At 51.8% G+C, this 20,378-nt stretch overlaps 1 protein-coding gene across 4 annotated transcripts; it reads left to right on the forward strand.

Annotated features, from left to right (window-relative positions):
- Positions 1-216: 216 nt before the first annotated feature.
- Positions 217-18,878, forward strand: Cbx7 (chromobox 7). Of its 4 annotated transcripts, XM_057792143.1 has the most exons (7): positions 217-514; positions 1,549-1,635; positions 2,320-2,363; positions 10,310-10,375; positions 13,114-13,180; positions 15,586-15,940; positions 16,200-18,878. In XM_057792143.1, exons 2-7 carry the CDS (start codon positions 1,627-1,629, stop codon positions 16,355-16,357), a joined length of 699 nt encoding a protein of 232 aa, XP_057648126.1. In that variant the 5' UTR covers positions 217-514; positions 1,549-1,626; the 3' UTR covers positions 16,358-18,878. The 4 variants fall into 4 exon arrangements, with proteins under 4 accessions (XP_057648126.1, XP_057648124.1, XP_057648125.1 ...); XM_057792141.1 differs by lacking the exon at positions 1,549-1,635; XM_057792142.1 differs by lacking the exon at positions 1,549-1,635 and having other exon boundaries at positions 16,203-18,878.
- The last annotated feature ends 1,500 nt before the right edge of the window (positions 18,879-20,378 follow it).

A 20,378-nucleotide genomic window follows, 5' to 3' on the forward strand; every position in this document is an offset into this window, starting at 1 on the left:
CAGCCAGCTCAGAAGCCGAGGAGAGAGATGGGATGCGCCGCACACGGCTGCGCTCCCACCCCACGCTCCAAACAAGTCGGGAGCATCAGACGCGCTACCAGCCGCCCAACTCGGCTAGCAGGCGGGGTTAGGGAGAGGGGCGGGGTCCCGGCGGCGAGGGGCGGAGTCCCGGCGGCGAGGGGCGGAGCTGACCCTCCGGGCGCTCTCCGAGGCCCGCCCGCGCGCGCGCGCACCCGCTCGCCGGCGCTGAGGAAAACGTTGCGCAGGTTCAAAAATGGAACGTCGGCGGCGTGAGGGAGCGCTAGGGGGTGTGCGCGCGTGCGCGTGCGCGCCGGGCAGAGCCTGACGGGGTCCCCGCCGGCCCGAGCATCGCGCGCAGCAGCCGCGGCCTCGCAGCTCCACCCCCGACCCGGCCCGGCCCCCGGCCCGTAGCCCGCCGCCCCGCATGGAGCTGTCAGCCATAGGCGAGCAGGTGTTTGCGGTGGAGAGCATCCGGAAGAAGCGCGTGCGGAAGGTGAGGCTGCTCGGGGGCGGCTCCCGCGACGCGGCGAGGTCGCCTCCTGCTCCCCAGCACCGCCCCCTCCAGGTCGGGCAGAGCGGAAAGTGGTGCGGGGGACACCTGGGGACCCGGCGCTGCTTGGCCGGCCTCACACCCCCGTCCCTCACTTTCCCCGCCACTGTGGCAGGCCAGTAGAGTTAAAGTTGCTGCCCTGAGATGCTGGTGCTTCTGAGGCCGTCTGGGATGGAGATGAGGACGGGACTGGAGATTCTGAACTCCATTCCGCCTCATTCCCTTTACGCTCAGTTTCGAGGAGACTAAAGCTCAAGTTGAGGAAGCAACTTGCTAGTGCGTTAGAGCCCAAGTGAGTCTCGAACTCGGCCCTCCGGAGTTTTAGTACCAAGCCCTTTGAAGTTGGCAGCAGAGCTTTGGGAAAGTCTTCTCTGGCCTGTGAAGTTTTCCTGTTGGACTTTGACCTTCCCGATCCCAATCCCCCCCCCCACCCCCAGCTCGGGCACACCTTTCTTCTCCTTCCCCAATCCTCCCCTCCCCCACCGACCAGCCGGGTGCCGCTCCGCAGCCCGGGCCACTGTTGTTGGGGCATCCTCGAAGCTCCGCCCCCCTCTGCCAAGGCCTTCCACTCACACCCTGAGATTTAAGGAGGCGGTTCTGCCGCGCTCAGGACCACACACCTCAGCCAGGAGTTTCCGGTCCGCATCTCAAGTCTACGCTCTTCGTGCACGTGCCCGCCGAGGGGCTCGTCCCAGAGTGAACTTGGATCTGGGCATATGCTTGGCGAAAAAAAGTTCTTCTCTTGGGTCTGTCGAGGGTCCCCTTCCGTTTTCTCCCTGCAACTCCTTGAGAGGCTCCTGGCAGCCACATTCTCCCGCTTGACTGAAGTGCGGGCTGGACAGCACTTGCTGTGGGATCCTCTGCAGGGCTTTGGGTGGGCCCGGAGTGGGTGGCGTGGGGCTGTGACTGTCTATTGGTTAGAGTGCCTGCCCAGGATACTAGACTGAAACGGGTATAGCCATCATGTCCTCCGACAGGGCACAGGGGTAGTCAAAGAGGGAAGGAACCCTTCATTCGTTCGGCTCAGCTCTCCAAACCTAAACTGAAGCTGCAGGATGTTCCAGGTACCACTCTGAGCCCGAGGCTCCCTTGTTTCTCTCAGTGCTGGCGTTCTGGCAAAGGGCACAGATGCAGGCAGGATGAATGAGGAAGTCAATACAGATGCCTCTGGCAGACTAGGTGCTTTTTATAAAGAACTGTCCACTGTGTGGTGCTAGGGAGGAAAGCTTTAGCAAGGTGCTACAGATTAACCTCAAAGCCGTGGTGTGGAGATGCTTCACCCAGTGCATGGGGCTGGGGTGGGCACTTAAGGCCCGTTTTCCTTCAGACTCCAGTTTCTAACGAGGGACGGACGGACGGCCACCTTTCAATGGGGTCCTGTAAGCAGCTTTTCCCAGAGAGGAGAGCTAGGATCCTGGTCTCAGCTTGGGACTTGGGCTGCTGTGCGTAGCTATACATACATGTTTCCATGTGCTCTCGGTTTCCCTCTGTGACGTGACCCCGTCTCGGGTTCCAGGGATGTTTGGGACCAGATGTACCTTCCATGCTGCAGCAGGGAGGGCTATGGGATGGTCATATAGTAGCCAGAGTTTGGGGGAGTTGTCCCTTGGGTTGAGGATCTGATAGAGAGGGAGCCTTGCCGTCCGTAGGTTGGTGATATTATACTGCCACTGAGGGTCTCTTGGCCTTCACTGTCCTGCAGGGTTGTAGGGGTGTGTATCTCACTGTCTCCATTTTTCTTTTCCCAGGGCAAAGTCGAGTATCTGGTGAAGTGGAAAGGATGGCCCCCCAAGTAAGGCTCCTGTGTGTGTCCCCTACCTGTCGTCCTCTCCCCATGCTGGCTTCAGCCCCTGTTGCTTTTATGACTGAATAGCAAGTCCTGACTAAATCACCAGCTTTTGGGGACTCCTCTGGTCTCCTCTGCTAGAGGGTGTCCTGGCTGTCCCCTCATCCTGCCCCCTTTCTTCTGGCCATGGGAGTTAAGACCCAGCACCTTGGCTTCCTCAACGACTGCTGGCCAAGTGAAGGGGGTCCCATGTGGAGCAATTACAATGTTAGGTCAGATGGGAATCTTGGCGGTGGATCCCCAGGCAGTGCCTGGGGGATGGGGACAGAACCTGGGTCTTGTTGTATTTGGATGGCACTCTCTTGTCTACAGAGTAACTTACCAGGCATTCTTTTTAAATAGATGTGATTCTGAGCTTTTCAGCTGAGGAAACAGTCAGAGACCAGAAGCAACTTGCTTTAGGTCACACAGCAAGGGGAGGCAGAACTGGGACTTGAACTAAGCCTGACCATTTTCAGGCCTCTCCTCTGTCTTCCAATATTCTTTCCTGGCATTGTGGGGTAGAGAGTTAGGAGGGATACCTAGTACGGCAAATGAACCTCTGGTTGGGAGCCTGATGAGGAACTTTCTCACTAACCAAAGAGTTGTTGGGGTTGGGAACAAGCTACATGTAGGACCTCTCTACTCGTCTGTGACCGCTCTGCCCTGCCTCCTAGAGCCTGGCTTCTGGAAACCCCCTCTGCTCTCCTGATGGCTCAGACAGCCCTGGAACTTTTCCCTCTTGTGTGTGTGGGGGGCGGGGGGGGGCGCGTGGAAGTGGGAGAGGGCTGACCTGTGATTCGGTCCTGGGGTATTATGGAGGGATGGTGGGAAGAGGGGAAGTCAGTACCCAAGTGCCTCCAGTGTTCCCCTCTACGAAGTGGGTTCAGTGCCTAGGACTTCATTTCTCTTACAGGCTGCTTAGCCTGGCAGGGTGAAAGGCCTGGGCATTGGTTCAGAGTGGACCACGGGCCATCCAGGTGTGCTGATGATAACACGTAGGTAACACATTTGTCTTCCCTCCACTGGTCCCTAGTGGTCATCTGGCCTGGGAACAGTGACAGAGGGGATGCAGGAAAGGGGGCACAGCCAGTGGCTGGAACAGGGCTCCGTTTGCTGTCTGCAGGCAGCTGACCACATCCACAGCTTCCCTGAGGAGAAGGGGAGCAAGGGCCTTGATAGCTCTCCTGTCTCTTCCCAAAGTCATTTGGCTAGATCACCTAGGGTGATGCCTTCTTCTCTCTTTGCTTCTAGATTTCAGGCCTGGCTGCCCAGTGGGCACTTAGGAGCCCTTGGGCAACTCCTCAGCCTCTACTTGCTGCTCTCCTAATACTGAACCCCAAAGCCTCTCACAGAACCGATGTTCTCAGTGTTAAACTAAAAGTACAGGATCAGCTGAGTGGGCCTGTAGGCTGTGTTTTTTGTTGGAAGGAAAGATTCCATTCCAAATAGGAGTTTTAAGTTTGCTCAGAATAATATAGTCTTTTCAGACGGCGAAACTGAGGTCACGACAGGAACATGACTGCTAACCCCACCTCATAATCCCCATTTCATATGATGCCTGCTGCCTGGGTGGGTCAGGTCCAGCTGCTTTGCAGAGGCTGAGAAAATGTGGGGAGTGGGTGTTGTCTGGCTTGGGTCCTCCTACTTAGTGTAATAGTGACAGGAAGGTACCTTTGCCAGGCCACTGCAGCCATTTTGTTCCTGTCCATTTTCCCCCCAGCAAAAGGCAAATGACGCCACCCCTCTAGTAATGTAATAGAAGGGAACTCTTGGATCTTCCGGGGGCATCAGGTGCTCTGTTTGACTCGAAGACTCTTGGGTACTCCATTTTACCTATTTGCCCAGCACCCTGCTACTCCCCAAGCATATAGCTCCATCTTTTCAAAAAGACGCTCCTTGGAGCTTCAGTAATGACGTCATTTACCAAGGTGCCAGTGCGAGAGCCCCAGTAAAAACCAGGCATCGCCCACTTTTACAGATGGAGAGTCCTAGATTCTGATCTACCCCTGGAATATGTGGCCAGCGCCACTAAAGCGGCCCAGGGGTGTCTTGCTGCTAGCTTTTCTAGTGTCAGACCATCATGCCTCCTTAGAAACTTTGGTTATGATTGACAGGCTGTGCCTCCATTTCCTCATGTATAGTGAAGCCTGCTAGGAATCAATGCATCCTGGAAGCCAGGTACAGAGCAGGGTGCCTCCTCCTCTCTAGGCCAAGAAGCCTTGTTTAGCCCTGGCAGCCATGCCTGCAACTCCAGGCTTCTGAAGCTGGTTTAATTTTCTTGGATTTTATAAGTACGTGCGTCATGTGGCTTAACACATCGAATCTTCTCCCCAACTCAAAGCTAAGGGATTACAGGGAAACCCGGTTTAGAATGAGACTCAGCAGTTGGGGCGGTTGAAACTGGAGTCATGGAGCTGCTGCTGACCTGGCTCCGCGTGGCCCCAACTCGCCAACTCGCCCGGTTTCTGCGTACTGCTCAGCAGGCCCCTCCCCCACTCTGGAACGGCAGGCTACGGCCGGGCGACCTGTCCTGCTTGGGGTGCTGCGCCCCACCCCATCGCCTGACCCCAGCTCGCGGGGACTGCAGAGGAGCGGGGGCTGGGGTGCGGTGGCGGAGCTTGTTTACCGGGCGGTGGGGCGGGACTAAGGTCACGTGGTCGTGTTTATCTCCAGCCGGCAGGCGTGCCCGCCCATGTAGGTTTCCAGTGATGGGGCTCCCACCCTCACCCTGTGCTTGAGTGCGCGAGCGCGGCTCGTGCACCAGATGCTTACAGCGTCACTTTGATGCCAGTTTTGAACCCTTCTCCAAGACCCTGCTGCTTCACTTTGCCTCGAGGTGGGGGGGATTAGCGGTCCTCCCACCTCCATCCCTCCTGCTGCTCCCTTCTCTGCCTTGGGAATTGGTTCTAGGACTCTGACTGCCCTTTTCTGTTGTTTCATGGCTAAGAAAGACTAGATAATAGGCAGTGATCCTCCCCCAGGGATGCTCCAGCTTGTGGGGAGCCCAAGGAGGTGACCTTGGGCAAGGTGCTTAATCTCTGTGCCTCTTTTTTTTTCCATCCGTAAACTGGAGTGATTATTTAAGAACCTACCTCGGTGAAATATTACGGGATTCCTCAGAGTAGACTGGTGCATTCGTGACAGTCAGTGGAGGCAATTGTTCTTTAGATGAGGGAATTGAGTGCGGAGAAGGGTAGGAATCCCACAGTAGCTGCAGCAGTAAGGAATGGGCCGATAGGAGCGGGAGGGCAGAAGGCTTGACTTCCACCTGCCCTGGTGGGGGTCAGCTCAGCAGCTTTCTTAGAACACCTGGTGCTGAGTTGAGCTGGGTGCATTCGTAGTTGAATTGGTCCTGCTTAGCAAGGACCAGTTGGGCCAGGAATCCACCAGAACCTGGTTCTTAAGGATGGTTGGGAGATGGCTGCCAGGCAGGGAGAGGAGTGCACACAGGGGCTGACGAACCTCAGGAGGCTGCCCAATATCCACTGGTCAGCTGAAAACAAGGAGGAAGGAAGGAAGAGTTCTGTGCCTGGGCGCTTGCCTCTCTCCCTCTTCCTGGTTCAGTGTCCCTGAGACTTCAGAGAAAGGTTTTAGCTGTTAGGGTGTCTCTGCCTCCTTTCTCCCTGCTCATGAGACCTCCCAGGCAGTTGTCACTTTCCCCAGGATGCCCTTGACCTGAATCACAGAACATGGCCATGGTTTAATTTTTAAAAAAATACATATCACTGGGCATGGTGGCGCACGACTTTAATCCCAGCACTAGGGAGGCAGAGGCAGGCGGATCTTATGAGTTGGAGGCCAGCCTGGTCTACAGAGGGAGTTCCAGGACTTAGAAATCCTGCCTCTGCCTTGGGAGTGTTGGAACTAAAGGTGTGCGCCTGACTTTAACGTCCCTTTCATCTCCTTTCCTGGAACCTTTCTTCCCAACATGTTCGTGTGTGGGTGTCCGTACGTGTGCACACACGTATTTATAGTCACTGAGTTTAATTGTGGTTGCTTGCTTATACATGGATTTGGGATTATTTACTGGGTTATAGGTGTCTTCCCAGTAGCCATACCTCTGAAGAAAAATGGCGTCTTTCCCAGCAGCTGTGGACTAGGGGCGTAGTTCGTGTGCATTGCCCTCATCTACACTGAAGCGTCGACAGCCTCCATTTTGTGTGAATAGCCACAGCTCCTGTGCGCTCAGGAGTGTGGTAGTGGTAGCCATACGCTGTTCTTACAGCATCTACAGCATTCCTTATCCTCTGCCTGCTCTTCTGTGATGTTTCCTGAGATTTGTGGGGGAGGGCTAGTATAGATGTCCTGTTTAAGGCTGAACGCTCAAAATTTAACTTATTCTCAGCACTTCAACATTTTCGTTTTGTTTTGTTTTCTTGTTTGTTTTTTCTCAAGACAAAGTTTCTTTGTAGCAGGCTTTTTTGGACTGTCAGCCCCGAGACCATGACACAGACTTAGTAATTATGAATGCCCAGCCTTTAGCTTAGGCTTGTTTCTTGCTAGGTTTTATTTTATTTTATTTTTTTAATATTTATTTATTTATTATGTATATACACTATTCTGTCTGTGTATATGCCTGAAGGCCAGAAGAGAGCACCAGACCCCATTACAGATGGTTGTGAGCCTCCATGTGGTTGCTGGGAATTGAACTCAGGACCTTTGGAGGAGCAGGCAATGCTCTTAACCTCTGAGCCATCGCAGCCCCCCTCTCGCTAGGTTTTATAACAACCCATTTCTGTTAATCTATGTGCTGCCGTGAGGCTTGTTTACCTCATCTACATGCTACCCATCCTGCTTTCCTGCGGTCTCCATGTCTGGCTGGCTCCCCATTTCTCTCTGCCCTCCTCTGCCCAGCTATTGGCCGTTCACCTGTTTGTTAGACCATTCAGGTGCCCTAGGCAGGCAAGGTGGAGCAGCACATCTTTACACACTTACAGGAATGCTCTGTTCCACAACACTTCTCTGTATAACAGCTCTGGCTGTCCAGAACTCGCTCTGTAGACCAGGCTGGCCTCAAACTCACAGAGAGCCACCTGCCTCTACCTCCCGAGTGCTGGGACTAAAGGTGTGCGCCACCATACCTGACTGCATTTTGACTTTTTTTTTTTTGGTTTTTCGAGACAGGGTTTCTCTGTGGCTTTGGAGCCTGTTCTGGAACTCTCTCTGTAGACCAGGCTGGTCTCGAACTCACAGAGTTCTGCCTGCCTCTGCCTCCCGAGTACTGGGATTAAAGGCGTGCGCCACCATCGCCCGGCAATTTTGACCATTTTTGAGTCTGCATTAATTCTACCTACTGCAAAAAGCTTCTTCTCTAAGATTGGGAGCAGCACAGATCTACGGGTTTAAACAAATACTTAGAAGGCAGTTTGACAGCATGTCCCTTTAGCAGAACAACAGGTAGGTTCCCTCCTAGGAGCTATGATAACCAGGCTAACAGCCCTGAGCATAAATTTTCTCCTGCGGAGTTGGCCTCCAATCAATTCGGAAAGCAGTCGGTTGTTTACCATTTACACCTCTGTTGCACCGTTGGCAGCATCCTGCTTAGCCAGTCAGTATTAGAGCAAGTGAGGATCATCTCTGGGTCAGACTATCAGTGGCTTTCTCCCAAGTAGTCTGGAATCTTTCAGAACTATGAAAGCTAACTAATAAGAAACTCCCAGGTCAGTTTTAGCTTGATTATCTATGTCCTATAATAAAAATATGCGGTGTCTATAACATCAAGGTCCTACTACCTAATTTTGGTGGGCAACCAAGAGCAATGACAAATGCTTTTGTTTTGGGCCCTCAGGCCTTCTTGTCAAACAACTCATAGGGAGGCATCTCATGCCTGGCACTGAGATTTTCATTTAATAACCTGTACTTTCTGGGGGCAGCAGCATCCACTCACATAGGATACCTCCATTCATGATCATGTTTTTAAAAATAGTGTGTGTGTGTGTGTGTGTATGTGTGTGTGTGTATGTGTAGGTACATTTGAGTCTCACTGTGGTTGTTAAGAGTACAATTTGGTTCTCTCTGTCTACCTGGAAAATACCAGGGATCAAACTCAGATAGTCAAGCTAGGCAGCATATTACCTGCTGAGCCATATTACCAACCCTTAACCTCTTTAAAAAACATATATGTGTGTGTGTTTTTAGTAGTAGTGGTGGTGGTGGTGGTTCTGCATGTGTTTGGTTATGTACACATGAGTGCAAGTGCCCAGGGAGCCCAGAAGAGGGCACTAGCCCCTAGGAGGTAGCAGGACAAGCAGTAGTGAACATCTGACCTAGGTGTTGGGATCTGAAATCCCTGCTTTTTGCGAGATCAGCTTGTGCTCTTAGCTGCTGAGCCATCTCCAACCTCTATATTTTAAAAACTAGCTTATAGATTGGTGGGTTTTCCACTGGCTTTTCATACATCTGTAGTTTTGGTGAACTCTCCCCCATCTCTTGCTCTCATCCTCACTTATGCCTTTTTCTACCCTGGCATTCTGCTCCCCTGTTCCTGCTTCAAAGCTTCTTTCCTTCTGTCTCCTGGGATCTTTCTGGTTTCCTGACCTCCACAGGCACTTCAAATTAACGCAAATCTGATAATCTGAAGCTAGGCTCCATCTGTGTGATAGCATGTGGCATTTTCTTTTTGGGCCTGGGCTACTTCATTTTGTGTATTTTCCACTTCGATCTATTTTCCTGTGAATTCTGTGTTTTATTTTTTTCTTTACATTTGAATAACGTTCCCTTGCATATGGGTGCCACATTTCATTATCTGGCTATTAACTGATGAGCATCTAGACTGATTTAATTTCCTAGCCATGATGAAGAGAGCAGAAAGAACACAGAAGAACAAGTATCTCTGCAGTAGTCTTTTGAGTGCATGCACCAGGAGTGGTATGTTTGAGCGCCACATTTTTTTTTTGTTGTTGTTTTGTTTTGTTTTTTTTTAATTATGATTGGGTCCACCATGTAGTTCTAGCGGACCTGGAATTCAGTATGTAGACCAGCACACCCAGGCATTATCTATCTATCTATCTATCTATCTATCTATCTTTTGTTTTTGTTTTTTCGAGAGAGGGTTTCTCTATGTAGGTAGCTTGAGAGCTTATCCTGGCACCCACTGGCCTCAAACTCACAGAGATCCTCCTGCCTCTACCTCCTGAGTGCTGGGATTAAAGGCATGTGCCACCACTGCCCAGCGATTTTTCTACTTATATTCCCACTTACTGCTTTAGAATTTTAATTTTTGTTCATTTAAGATATTGGTCATTGCCAGGCAGTGGTGGTAGCACACGCCTTTAATCCCAGCACTTGGGAGGCAGAGACAGGCAGATCTCTGAGTTTGAGGCCAGTCTGGTCTATATAGCGCGAGTTCAAGGACAGGCTCCAAAGCTACTGAGAACCCTGTCTCTGGGGGAAAGAAAAAAGATATAAGTCAGACACCTGTTGTGGGCCAGGCTCAGAGAGAAGGGGCTGAAGGGGCTGCAGGCCTTGATTGATGGCTGCAGCTGGAGCTGGGGCCTAGCAATATAAAAAACACAAATAGCAAAACCCTTTCTCTCAGCCAGCCACTACTGTGAACAGCCCTGAGACCTCTAGTCAGTCCTTGCGTTCTTCACAAGGAGGGACACGGAAGCACAGGGCTGCTGAGTATGTAGCTCAAGGTTACACAGTCAGCGAGGGTCAGAGCTGGGATTTGAACCCAAATTGGCTAGCCCCAGAGCCCCTGCCAGGCTGTGGGATGAGGGCCAAAGGCATCCTTAAGCTTCAGGAGGATGAGAGATCTAGTTGGAGTCTGCAGTAGGATGGAGTTGTGGCTAAGGCTCTCATAACTGCACAGGCCAGGCCAAGGCTATGTGGTAGGCTGGCACAGAGCACAGCTGCACCTCTGGGACACTGGTGGCCGAGCAACTCTGATCTTTTGTTCTTCTCCCCAGGTACAGCACATGGGAGCCAGAGGAGCACATTCTGGACCCCCGCCTTGTCATGGCCTACGAGGAGAAGTAAGGGCCCTGCCTGTTCTGGGCCTGGGCTGAGCCTTGCTCCAACCAGTGGCTTAGCCCTGGGCAAGAGGGCCGGGTGGTTTGGGCTGTGTGTGCCAGGGAAAGGTGGTGGGCATCTAAGACCTGTTCCTGTATCCGCCCTATCTGCCAGCTTTGCCCTCCTGTGACTTCCTGGTCCCAGGCTGAGGATTCATTTAGAAGCATTGACAGATGTATCCCATGTGGGAATGGCAGCATCTGACCCTCCCTGTCAAAGAAGGAAGGCTGATGAGGCCAAGCAAAGCCAGGGATATGAGGAAGGCTTCCGGCTTGACCTTAGACCTCCAGTCATGATCCCACCTTCCCATGGCTTCCCTGTTCCCACCTGTGCCAGAGTGTGGCATACCTGTTGTCGTTTTTAAACTACATTTGGTGGGGGCACCTGAGTGCCACAGTGCGTGTGTGAGATTTAATGATGACCTGCATTGGTTCTCTTCCCCCACCATGCCTGTGTTTACAGAGTTCGCGCTAGCCCTGGCCGACCTGGACTTGTGGCTGCTTTACCCTCTTCTTTCTCCTACTTGCTGGACTTAGTCTGTGTGCTACTGTGTCTGGTTCTCACAACCTTTTTATTTGTTTGTTTTCAGTTTTTCAAGACAGTTTTTCTATTTAACAGTCCTGGCTGTCCTGGAACTCACTCTGTAGACCAGGCTGGCCTCAAACTCAGAGATCAGCCTGTCTTTGCCTCCCAAGTTCTGGCATTAGAGTCATGCACCACCACCACCCAGCATACTGACAACTGTTTTTGTTATTTGATTCCTATGGTAATCTCTTGACATAGGAATGAGGCTGTTATTGGAATGAGGAATCTAAACCCCCTGAGCAGTTAGGGGGCTTGTCCAGGAGCTTTGCCTATAGAAGCTGGGACATTGAGGGCATGATCTGATCAGTCCCTCATTGCTACACTATTACTTCTCCCCAAAGACTTCTGGAAGCACATTCAAAGATTCAAAGGATGTGTCATCACTGTTCCTTTTTGTTTTGTTTTGTTTTTTGTTTGTTTTTACAAGACTTGTTCTTTTTTTTTTAATTTTGGTTTTTTTTTTTAATATTTATTTATTATGTGTACAATATTCTTTCTGTGTGTACGCCTGCAGGCCAGAAGAGGGCACCAGACCCCATTACAGATGGTTGTTAGCCACCATGTGGTTGCTGGGAATTGAACTCAGGACCTTTGGTAAAGCAGGCAATGCTCTTAACCTCTGAGCATCTCTCCAGCCCTCAAGACTTGTTCTTTTTAATATTTATTTGATTTTATGTGTATGTGTGAATGCCTGGGTGTGTGTGTGTATGTGTGTGTGTGTACTATGTGCATGCAGTACCTCTGCATACCAGAAGAGGGTGTCAGATCCCCCTGGAACTGGCATATCAAACATTCTGTGAGCTGCCACGTGGGTGCTGGGAACCGAATCTGAGTTTCCTACAAGAGCAGCCAGTGCTCTTAACTACTGAGTCATTTCTCCAGCCCTTCATCATTGCTCTTAAGTCAGTGATGGTATTCCTATCCCACAGTTTCTCTCTGTTCTCTCTGCTTCTTGGTGAGATCCTGATCTAAAGTAGTGTTTCATGACCCCTTTAGGGAGTCAAACAACTATTTTACAGGGATCGCCTAAGGCCATGGAAAAACACAGCTATTTAAATTATCATTTATAACAGTAACAAAATTACAGTTATGAAGTAACAATGAAATAATTTTATGGTTGCGGGTCAGTACATGAGGAACTGTATTAAAGGGTCGCAGCGTTAGGAAGGTTGAAAAGCACTGGTGTAAAGGGTTGTGTCGCTGAGAGAGTCCTATGGACTGTCTCAGTTTTCTGAGACAGGGTCTCCCTATATAGCCCTGGCTAGTCTGAAACTCACTATATAGACCTGGCTACCTCCCAAATGCAAGAATTGTAGACATGTGGCACCAAGCCCAAGTTTTAGATTGTGGCAAAGAAAGCTATGGGAAGAGCCAAGGCCAGGTGCCCATTCCTCCAATCAGGAGATTATCGCCTGGCAGGGCTGTGGTAGCTCCCACCAAGACCAGTTTAAGACATTTGGGGATGACTGGTTTATGGATAGCACAGATGAGGAGGTCTCATTCAACCTTAATGGAGAATGAGCGAGCTCCCACCTGCTCCACCTTTCTGCTGTCTGTGAGGTCTTCGTGGTAGGGCTGCAGGAGAATGTGTGGAGTGAACTGAGACAGACAAGAGGATCTGGTGTCCCCATGTTTTTGGCACTGCCATGTGGAGTCTGGAGTTGTGTCATGCAGGTTAAGGGTGTCTTTGTTGGGAGGGCACCTGCAGGTCAGTCTTTCTCCTTCCTTACCCTTTCTCTGCAGGTTCCAATAGATCCCAGACAGAATGGCTGTGTCGACCTCCCCTTGCCTAGGAGCTTGCTATAGTTCTTAGTGCCCAGGACACTCAAGGTCGTTTTGGTTCTGAGAGAGAGTAGAGAGCAGAGCTCCATTCTTACAGGGTCCTCAGTGGCATAGGCGGTAGAGCCCTGTGTGACCCCGGAGTGTAGCAAGAACCTGTGTGTTTTCAGACTAAAGGCTGAGCCCTGGAAGCTGAATGTCTGATATGGCTCCACAGAGCAAGGGGGAGGAGTGTGGAATGGCCTGTGTCCCCCAACCCAGGCACATGATGGAGGGGGGTGATGTCTCTTAGATGTCACAGTTTCTTTTTCTTCTGTCGCCTTCTTTGCACTCCCAGGGAAGAGAGAGACCGAGCATCAGGTTATAGGAAGAGAGGTCCGAAACCCAAGCGTCTTCTGCTGCAGGTAACCACTGTCTCTGACCCCCCCCCAACTGCATGTGCACTGGCCCTCGCGTCATTTACTCAGCTTACCCAGCACAGCCGGAGTACTGTGCAGCAAGACACTCAGTGGGTTTGCTTCAGTAGAAGGAGTTGGGCAAAGGCTGCACATGGATTCGGAGCCAGGAAGGTCAGCCTGGGATGAGGACTCTAGTGGGCCTGAGGTAGTCATGTAGCCAATCTTTGAGAGCTTGAAATGTTGTGGATGAGCCTTTTTGACTCTCCAAATCTCTAAACACCAAATAACCGAAGATCTTTGTGCTGAGGAAGCGTGGCAGGCTAGGACTGCAAAAATCCAAGGACTGAACACTCTTAGCATTCTGAACATGACCTTGGAATAGCAGACTTACAGAACCATGTTCTCTTTGGGTGGGGAGAAAACTGAAGCCTGTGTTGTCCTCATTCTCAAGGTGCCTTAAGTCTTGGCATAGCCACCAACAGAGTATGAAGCCACAGACACTGTTCCGTGATTCTGTGCAGGTCTGAGTTTTCTCACCTATAAGAGGGTGGGTGAAAGGATGTGTTCTCGATTTCATAAGGTGCATCTGGGCATTTAGTTTGTTTGTGTTTAACCACTCCTGGTGCCTGATTACCTCCGGCTCTCTTTAGTAGACAGATGGCTTGCCTTTAGGTGGCGATGACCCATGGGTTTGTCATAAACTGGCCCTAGGGCAGAAAGTGACCTTTGCTAGACATGCACCCAGCACACATGTTCCCTCTCTATATCAGATGGTAGTTGTATCAGTCATCTACTGCTGTGAGACAGACTACCCCAACACAGCACCTGGAAAACAAAACTGTTATTGTGTTATACGGTCTCTGTGGGTCCATCCAGAAGGTGGTGCTGCCTCAGCTGGTTGTGGATCCCTTCAGGATGTTTGAGGGCTGGAACAGAAGTTTTACTGCCCAGTCACTCCTCATGTGCCAGTGACGTGGTACTGGAGGTTGACAGTCCTATTGTGTGGGTGTCCAGTCAAGTGGGTGATCAAAGAGCAAAGAAGAAGCCACAGTGTGTTTGTGGCCTTGCCTGAAGTCACACTGCCAGAAGTCCAGAAGGCGGTGCTGTTGGACTCAGGCTAGTGTTCTGTTTTCCACTCTGATGAAGTGCTTACAGCTCAGCGAGGCTGGGGCTTGCCTGGGGTCACTCGGCAGGGTAGAATCCAGCTCTGACTGGAGCTCAGGATGAGGTAACAAAGGTCCAAAAGGAACTACCCTTGAAATGACTTGTGAACCTTGAAGTCCCCTGCGCAGCCTTCTCATCCTGTCAGTGACCCATACCATGTGTGCCTGGCGATCAGCAGGCAGGGGAGAGTGGTGTGGGACTGGTGTGTGTCATCACTTCCTCCACCTTGAGGGTTTGTGATCTCATGGCCCCGTTTGATGGCCACTTGTCCTGGGATGGCCTCTGATGGCATATGGCAAAAGATGCTGTCCCTGAGTAATATGGGATCTTCTTTGGTTTTTTTTTTTTTTTTTTTTTTTTGGTTTTTTTTTTTTTTTTTTTTTGAGACAGGGTTTCTCTGTGGTTTTGGAGCCTGTCCTGGAACTAGCTCTGTAGACCAGGCTGGTCTCGAACTCACAGAGATCCGCCTGCCTCTGCCTCCCGAGTGCTGGGATTAAAGGCATGCGCCACCATCGCCCGGCATGGGATCTTCTTTGGTCTCAATCTAAGAATTTTTTTTTCTTCTGGAGCTGTGCTAATTTTACTCCAAGTTGGAATGGCAGACTTCCCATTCTAGAGTTCCAACCTGCTCTGCTTCACCGAGGTTGAGTTGGCAGCACAGACCCAGCTTCTAGAGAGGGCCCAGGGCAGCTGTCTGCAAAGAATTGGTGGGACGCTGCTCCTGCAGGCGGGACTGCCTGCAGACTGCAGAGGCAGCTTCTCCCTTTGCCTCTGTCATCCCTGAAGATCCTGTTTCAGCTTTCAAGGCTCCTTGGGAGACAAAGACTTCTCTCTAAACGGCAAAAAAATCTCAGTGTGTTTACTTCAGAAATCCAGGGATTTTTGTTGTTGTTGTTGTTGTTGTTGTTGTTGTTTTTCATTTTTTCAACTTTGCATAGCTCTGATAATCAAATCTAGGACTTTGCACGTGGTAGGCAAGTGCTGTGCCACTGAGCTGTGGTCCTTCCCCTATGGTTTAGTTTGCAGCCCTGCAGCCCTGATCCTCAGCCCTGGGGAGGCAAGGCCCATGCTGTGGCCAAAAGGGATGGATTGAGCTCAGTGGGTGTGGGGACAGGTGTGGGCCCTGATCTGTGGACAGGGGAGGTGCAGGTGGAACAGATGGGTACACTGGGGGAGTTACCGTGTAAGCAGTGGAGCTGCAGTGGGGGGGGCAGGCTGACCCGCCGCGCCCTGGCTTGCCCCTGCAGCGGCTGTACAGCATGGACCTGCGGAGCTCCCACAAAGCCAAGGGCAAGGAGGAGCTCTGCTTCTCTTTGATGCGCCCACTCGGCAGCGGGAGCCCTGAGGGGGTGGTCAAGGCGGGGGCAGCTGAGCTGGTGGACAAGGGCCCCTTGGTGCCTACCCTGCCCTTCCCACTCTGCAAGCCTCGCAAGGCCCACAAGTACCTGCGGCTCTCACGCAAGAAGTTCCCGCCACGCAGCGGGCCCCACCTGGAGAGTCACAGCCATCCACGGGAGCTCTCCCTGCAGGAGTCACCAGCCCCAGATGTCCTGCAGGCTGCCGGCGACTGGGACCCTGTGGAGCAGCCCCCTGAGGAGGAGGGTAAGGCAGTCATCCTGAGACCTCAGCCTGAAAGGCCCTGACCCTTGTCCAGAGGGCCTGGAAGCCATGTGCAGCTGTGGAGCAATGAGGATTGATTTGGGCCTGACCCCTGCCCACCCTCTCCAGCCGGGCAGGTGCATGTGTGCCCTCCTAAGCATCCAGGTTCAAGCATATCAGGGGATGGGCTGTGTCTGCTACTACTAACTGACCACTTAGTGACAACCTGTGCCTCACCTGTGTCTTTGTCCCATGGCTGCAGCAGAAGCAGACCTGGCCAATGGGCCCCCTCCCTGGACACCCACGCTCCCCTCAAGTGAAGTGACCGTGACTGACATCACCGCCAACTCCGTCACCGTCACCTTCCGTGAGGCTCAGGCTGCCGAGGGCTTCTTCCGAGACCGCAGTGGGAAGCTGTGAACAGCTGCTTCCTATCTTCTTAAACTGTGTTCCTTGGGGCTTGGGTGAGGAGTTCCAGAGACAGGAGGGGCTGGGAGCAGGCCAAATTTAAAAAAAAAAACAAAAAACAGAAGCATGGGGAAGATCCCACCACCTTGCCCTTACCCCATGAGGGTTGTTTACAGAGGGGCCTCCAGGACAGGGAGGGAAGGCCAGTGTTGTCTGGGTCTCATCTCCAGGGCAGATGGGGATGGGCTCTCCTGCCCAGACAGAGGCAAATCCTAGGAGTCGGAGGAGCCCAGGAGGTCCCGACCTTGCCTTGAGCAGCCGCCCTAGCTCTCTGGTGTTGTTCCCTCCCTATTCCTTGACTTGGGTCTTTACTATGAACTTTCCACTCCAGCTTTGTGGTGGGACATGGAAGCTGTCTTTGGCCACCAGGAACAGGATCAGGACAAAGGGCATGGCCTGGATCAGAGAAGAGGCTGCCAACCAAGCCTCCTCTGAATGTGCTGTCCCCCCAGTACTGGCCTGTGTAGGGATGCCCATGAACACATCCAGCCACTCCAGAGTGCACACACTGCCTGTGTGTTTGTTCACACCTGCCCCATGTCTATAGACCTCCACGTGAACCTTGCACACCTTTAGAAACTGACAGGTGAACATGGCGTGATTTCTAGCACAAATGAACTTGCCCCAGCACCTTCACTCCACCTTGCACATCTGGCACGTGACTGACAGGATCAGACAGCTTGGGCCAGCCTGAGCCTGTTGGCATCCCTCTCAGCTACAGATAGAACCAGGCTTTGTGCAAGGTGCAGATGCTTCCACCCAGGATCGCAGACACTTGGCCCTTCCCTCCTTCACAGGAGTTCCTGTTCTTTCTGACTCAGGTGACTTTACAGCCCTTTTAGTACTACCCCTTCTCTGCCCTCTCCTGCAGCTCAGTTGACCTGGGCATCCATGGATGCCAGTGGGTGTGGGCAGTCAAGAAGGAAGTGTCCCCCTACTTTCTCAGGGCAGCCCTTGTCTTCTGTGTTCCCTCCCCACCGAACCTGAGTGACACAGCTAAGGATGACCCCTCATACTTTGTGGGGATTGGACTGTGCTCTGGTGAGTCAGCTGCACACAAGCCTGTGGTCCTGGTGAGGGGGCAGTTTGCTAGTTTGCACAGGTTCCCTATAGGCTGATAACCTTCCTATCTGAGGAGGGGCAACTCCCTTGCCAAGGTCAAATTGCTCTCTCACACCCTGCCACCTTAGGAACCCGTGTGGCTGGGTCCCAGCAGCCCCTAAGTCTGTTTTTAGGAGACAAGCAGAGTTTGCATGAGCAAGGGTAGGATGGCTCTCTCCTCGACTCTCATTCCCAAACCAAAGAGCCTGTACCCTGTATCTGTCTGGATTCTTGCCTCAAGCTTCTCAAGTCCCTGGTCTCCCCCTCCTCCTTAATTCTCAGTTGTCCAGGGTTAACTCAGTGCTTCCATTGGGGGCAGTCTCCTGTGGTGACCTGCTTCACCTCTATCCTGGGTCCTGAATCTAGATATTGTTGGGGTGGAACAGGAAAAGGAGTCAGGAAGAGCCCCAACTCCTGGCAGAGAAGGTGGGGATGGGTGACTAAAGCTTTTCTTTGCTGGCCAACAATTCTGGGGACAGCATCTGGTAGATGTCATGCTCTCCATCCCTGGGGCACGAGACTAAATGCCTGTACAACTTGGATCATGAGGCTGGGGGGAAAGGGCAGAAAAGGCGGCTTCCGGGCAGCTGTCTCCTGTCTGTAACAGCAGGAAGTGTCCTTTTCTCTCATGTGACCCTTTATGAAACCCACCAGCTCTGGAAGATTGTAGCCTGGACTGGGGATCCTTCAGGACAGCCATATGACTCTGGATTGCTGTGGTCTGGCTCCCTAGGGAGAATGGCTCCAGGCTTTGAGTGGCTACACAGGTTTCTCCCAGCCTCAAGCTGGACAGTGTCCAAGTGGACAGGGCCCCCCTACACACACTAACCCCCTCCAAGGCCAGTACTCAAGTGAGGAGTGGTGGCCACCTGCTTATCTTTCCCTTGACTCCACCCATTTGAATGTAGAGGTTGGTAGTGCTTTTCCCTCACTGTGGGTTGGGGTGAAAATGTGCCTCAGCTTCTGGTGTGGACACTCAAAGTGCCACATTTGAGCCCATGTGGGCTGTGTGGTTATCATCTGGTAAGATGGTTATTTCATTGCCAAGTTCCTCCCACCTCCGGCCCACTGGGGGAGGAGCTCAGTGTCGGCGAGGTGGTATAGGTTTTTTTTTTTAGGTGGCGGACCACACCCGCCCGCCAGGTCTCAGCGCAAGACCACTTTGCACAGAATGAGCTCCGAGCTTTGTTCAGACTACATGAATGTATTGGGAGGGATTGGGACGGGTCATGTGTGCTGGGGAGAGTCAGCAAGTACAAAGTGCGGTTTTATTTTTGTACTGATGGGTAAAAGAGACTGTATAGCATCTATTTATTTAGATGGTTTGTCTGGTAGACAAGGCAAAGATTATTAGAAATACATTAAAATGATTTTAAAAATTCCTGTGTATCTGATTTTTTCTTTATTTTTTTTTTTTAGTTTTTTGAGACAAGGTTTCTCAGTAGCTTTGGAGCCTGTCCTGGAACTCCCTTTGTAGACCAGGCTGGCCCTTGAACTCCCAGAGATCCGCCTGCCTCTGCCTCCCGAGTGCTGGGATTAAAGGCGTGCGCCACCACCGCCCGGCTGGAACTAGCTTTTGTAGACCAGGCTGGCCTCAAACTCACAGAGATCCGCCTGCCTCTGCCTCCTGAGTGCTGGAATTAAAGGTGTGTCCCACCACCGCCCGGCTAAATTTATTTTATTTCTATTTATATGCATTTGTGTATGTGTCAGCATATCTGTGTCCAGCAGATGTGGGAAGATTGTGGTGGGACCTCTGGAACTAGAATTACTGAGGTTGAGATTATCTCTCTATTTTTTTTATTATTTCTTTCGATGGTGTCGTAGCTGTGTGGCACCCTGCTTCCCACCCCCACACTACAGCCTAGGTTGGTCTCCAGGTCTCCTAACTATAGTTTGTGATCTGGGACAAGTCATTCAATCTTCTGAACCCTCTAGACAACCAGTGAAATCAGCTGGGGACTGAATTGAGACTAGTGTGTCACAGGGCAAGGCCTCTGCAGTGTCATCAGAGGCTGGGAGAATATCTTGTTTGAGAACTGTGGGTGTCAGCAGCTTGGGGCTCTGCAGTCACAGGTTGGAGAACCCAAGTCTACCATGAGGCTGACCCGTGCTCACACAGACTCTGCACACCTGACAACCCTAGGCAGGTAGGAGGTGCTCAGAGCTCGGATGCGTGGGTCTGAGTACACCTGTGCTTAGGTTCCTCACTGGTTTGCAGGGTGGAGCTGGATGGGAGCTCGGGAAGTCAGACTGATGTAGTTGTCTGGGCAGAAGATAGCAGTGCCCACAATAAAGGAAAACTGACACAGAGATACTTACGCTGGGGATGTAGGAAGGCGGGAGGATTGTCACAGCCTTGATTGAATGTGGGGTGGGGATGTGTGTGAAGACACACCAAGATCATGTCTGAGTTTCCAGTTTGGACATTGGGTAATTGTTTGAACCCCATTTGTAAGGAGACAGGGAAAAGAAGTAGGTTTGGGGGTGTCCTGCATTATCCCCAAAGCTGAGCCTGAGATCAGGATGTTCTAGAGCGTCTTAGGGGTGACTCGGGAGCAAAGTGAGAGGTTTGAATGGGTAGAAAGAAAAGGAAAGACACCACTACGGTGGACGGCTGGCAGCAGTTGTGAAATGAGACTGAGCTGCACACTGCATTGTGCAGTTCTAAGGAATGGGTGGGAGGGCAGCCCTCACTGAACGGCCCTGTGTGTCTAGTGCCCACCTCCTTAACCACCCACCTGTTGTATTGCACCTGGACTAGAAACTGATAACTGCTGTCACTTGACACCTGCAATGGGACCTTCATCCACAGCCGAGATCAGAGGTGATATCAAGAGGGCCACTGGAGATGTGGTGTCTGCTCCTGCTC

Source organism: Chionomys nivalis, chromosome 17, assembly GCF_950005125.1.
Source record: "Chionomys nivalis chromosome 17, mChiNiv1.1, whole genome shotgun sequence".
In the NCBI taxonomy this organism is placed as follows: domain Eukaryota; kingdom Metazoa; phylum Chordata; class Mammalia; order Rodentia; family Cricetidae; genus Chionomys; species Chionomys nivalis.

What these genes read in the sequence shown, in the direction of transcription:
- Cbx7 (XM_057792141.1), top strand. Translation starts at nt 446, where the DNA reads ATGGAGCTGTCAGCCATAGGCGAGCAGGTGTTTGCGGTGGAGAGCATC. An exon ending in CCAAGCGTCTTCTGCTGCAG is followed by an intron (nt 13,181 to 15,585) that starts GTAACCACTGTC and finishes TTGCCCCTGCAG; the next exon opens with CGGCTGTACAGCATGGACCT. An exon ending in GCAGCCCCCTGAGGAGGAGG is followed by an intron (nt 15,941 to 16,199) that starts GTAAGGCAGTCA and finishes CCATGGCTGCAG; the next exon opens with CAGAAGCAGACCTGGCCAAT.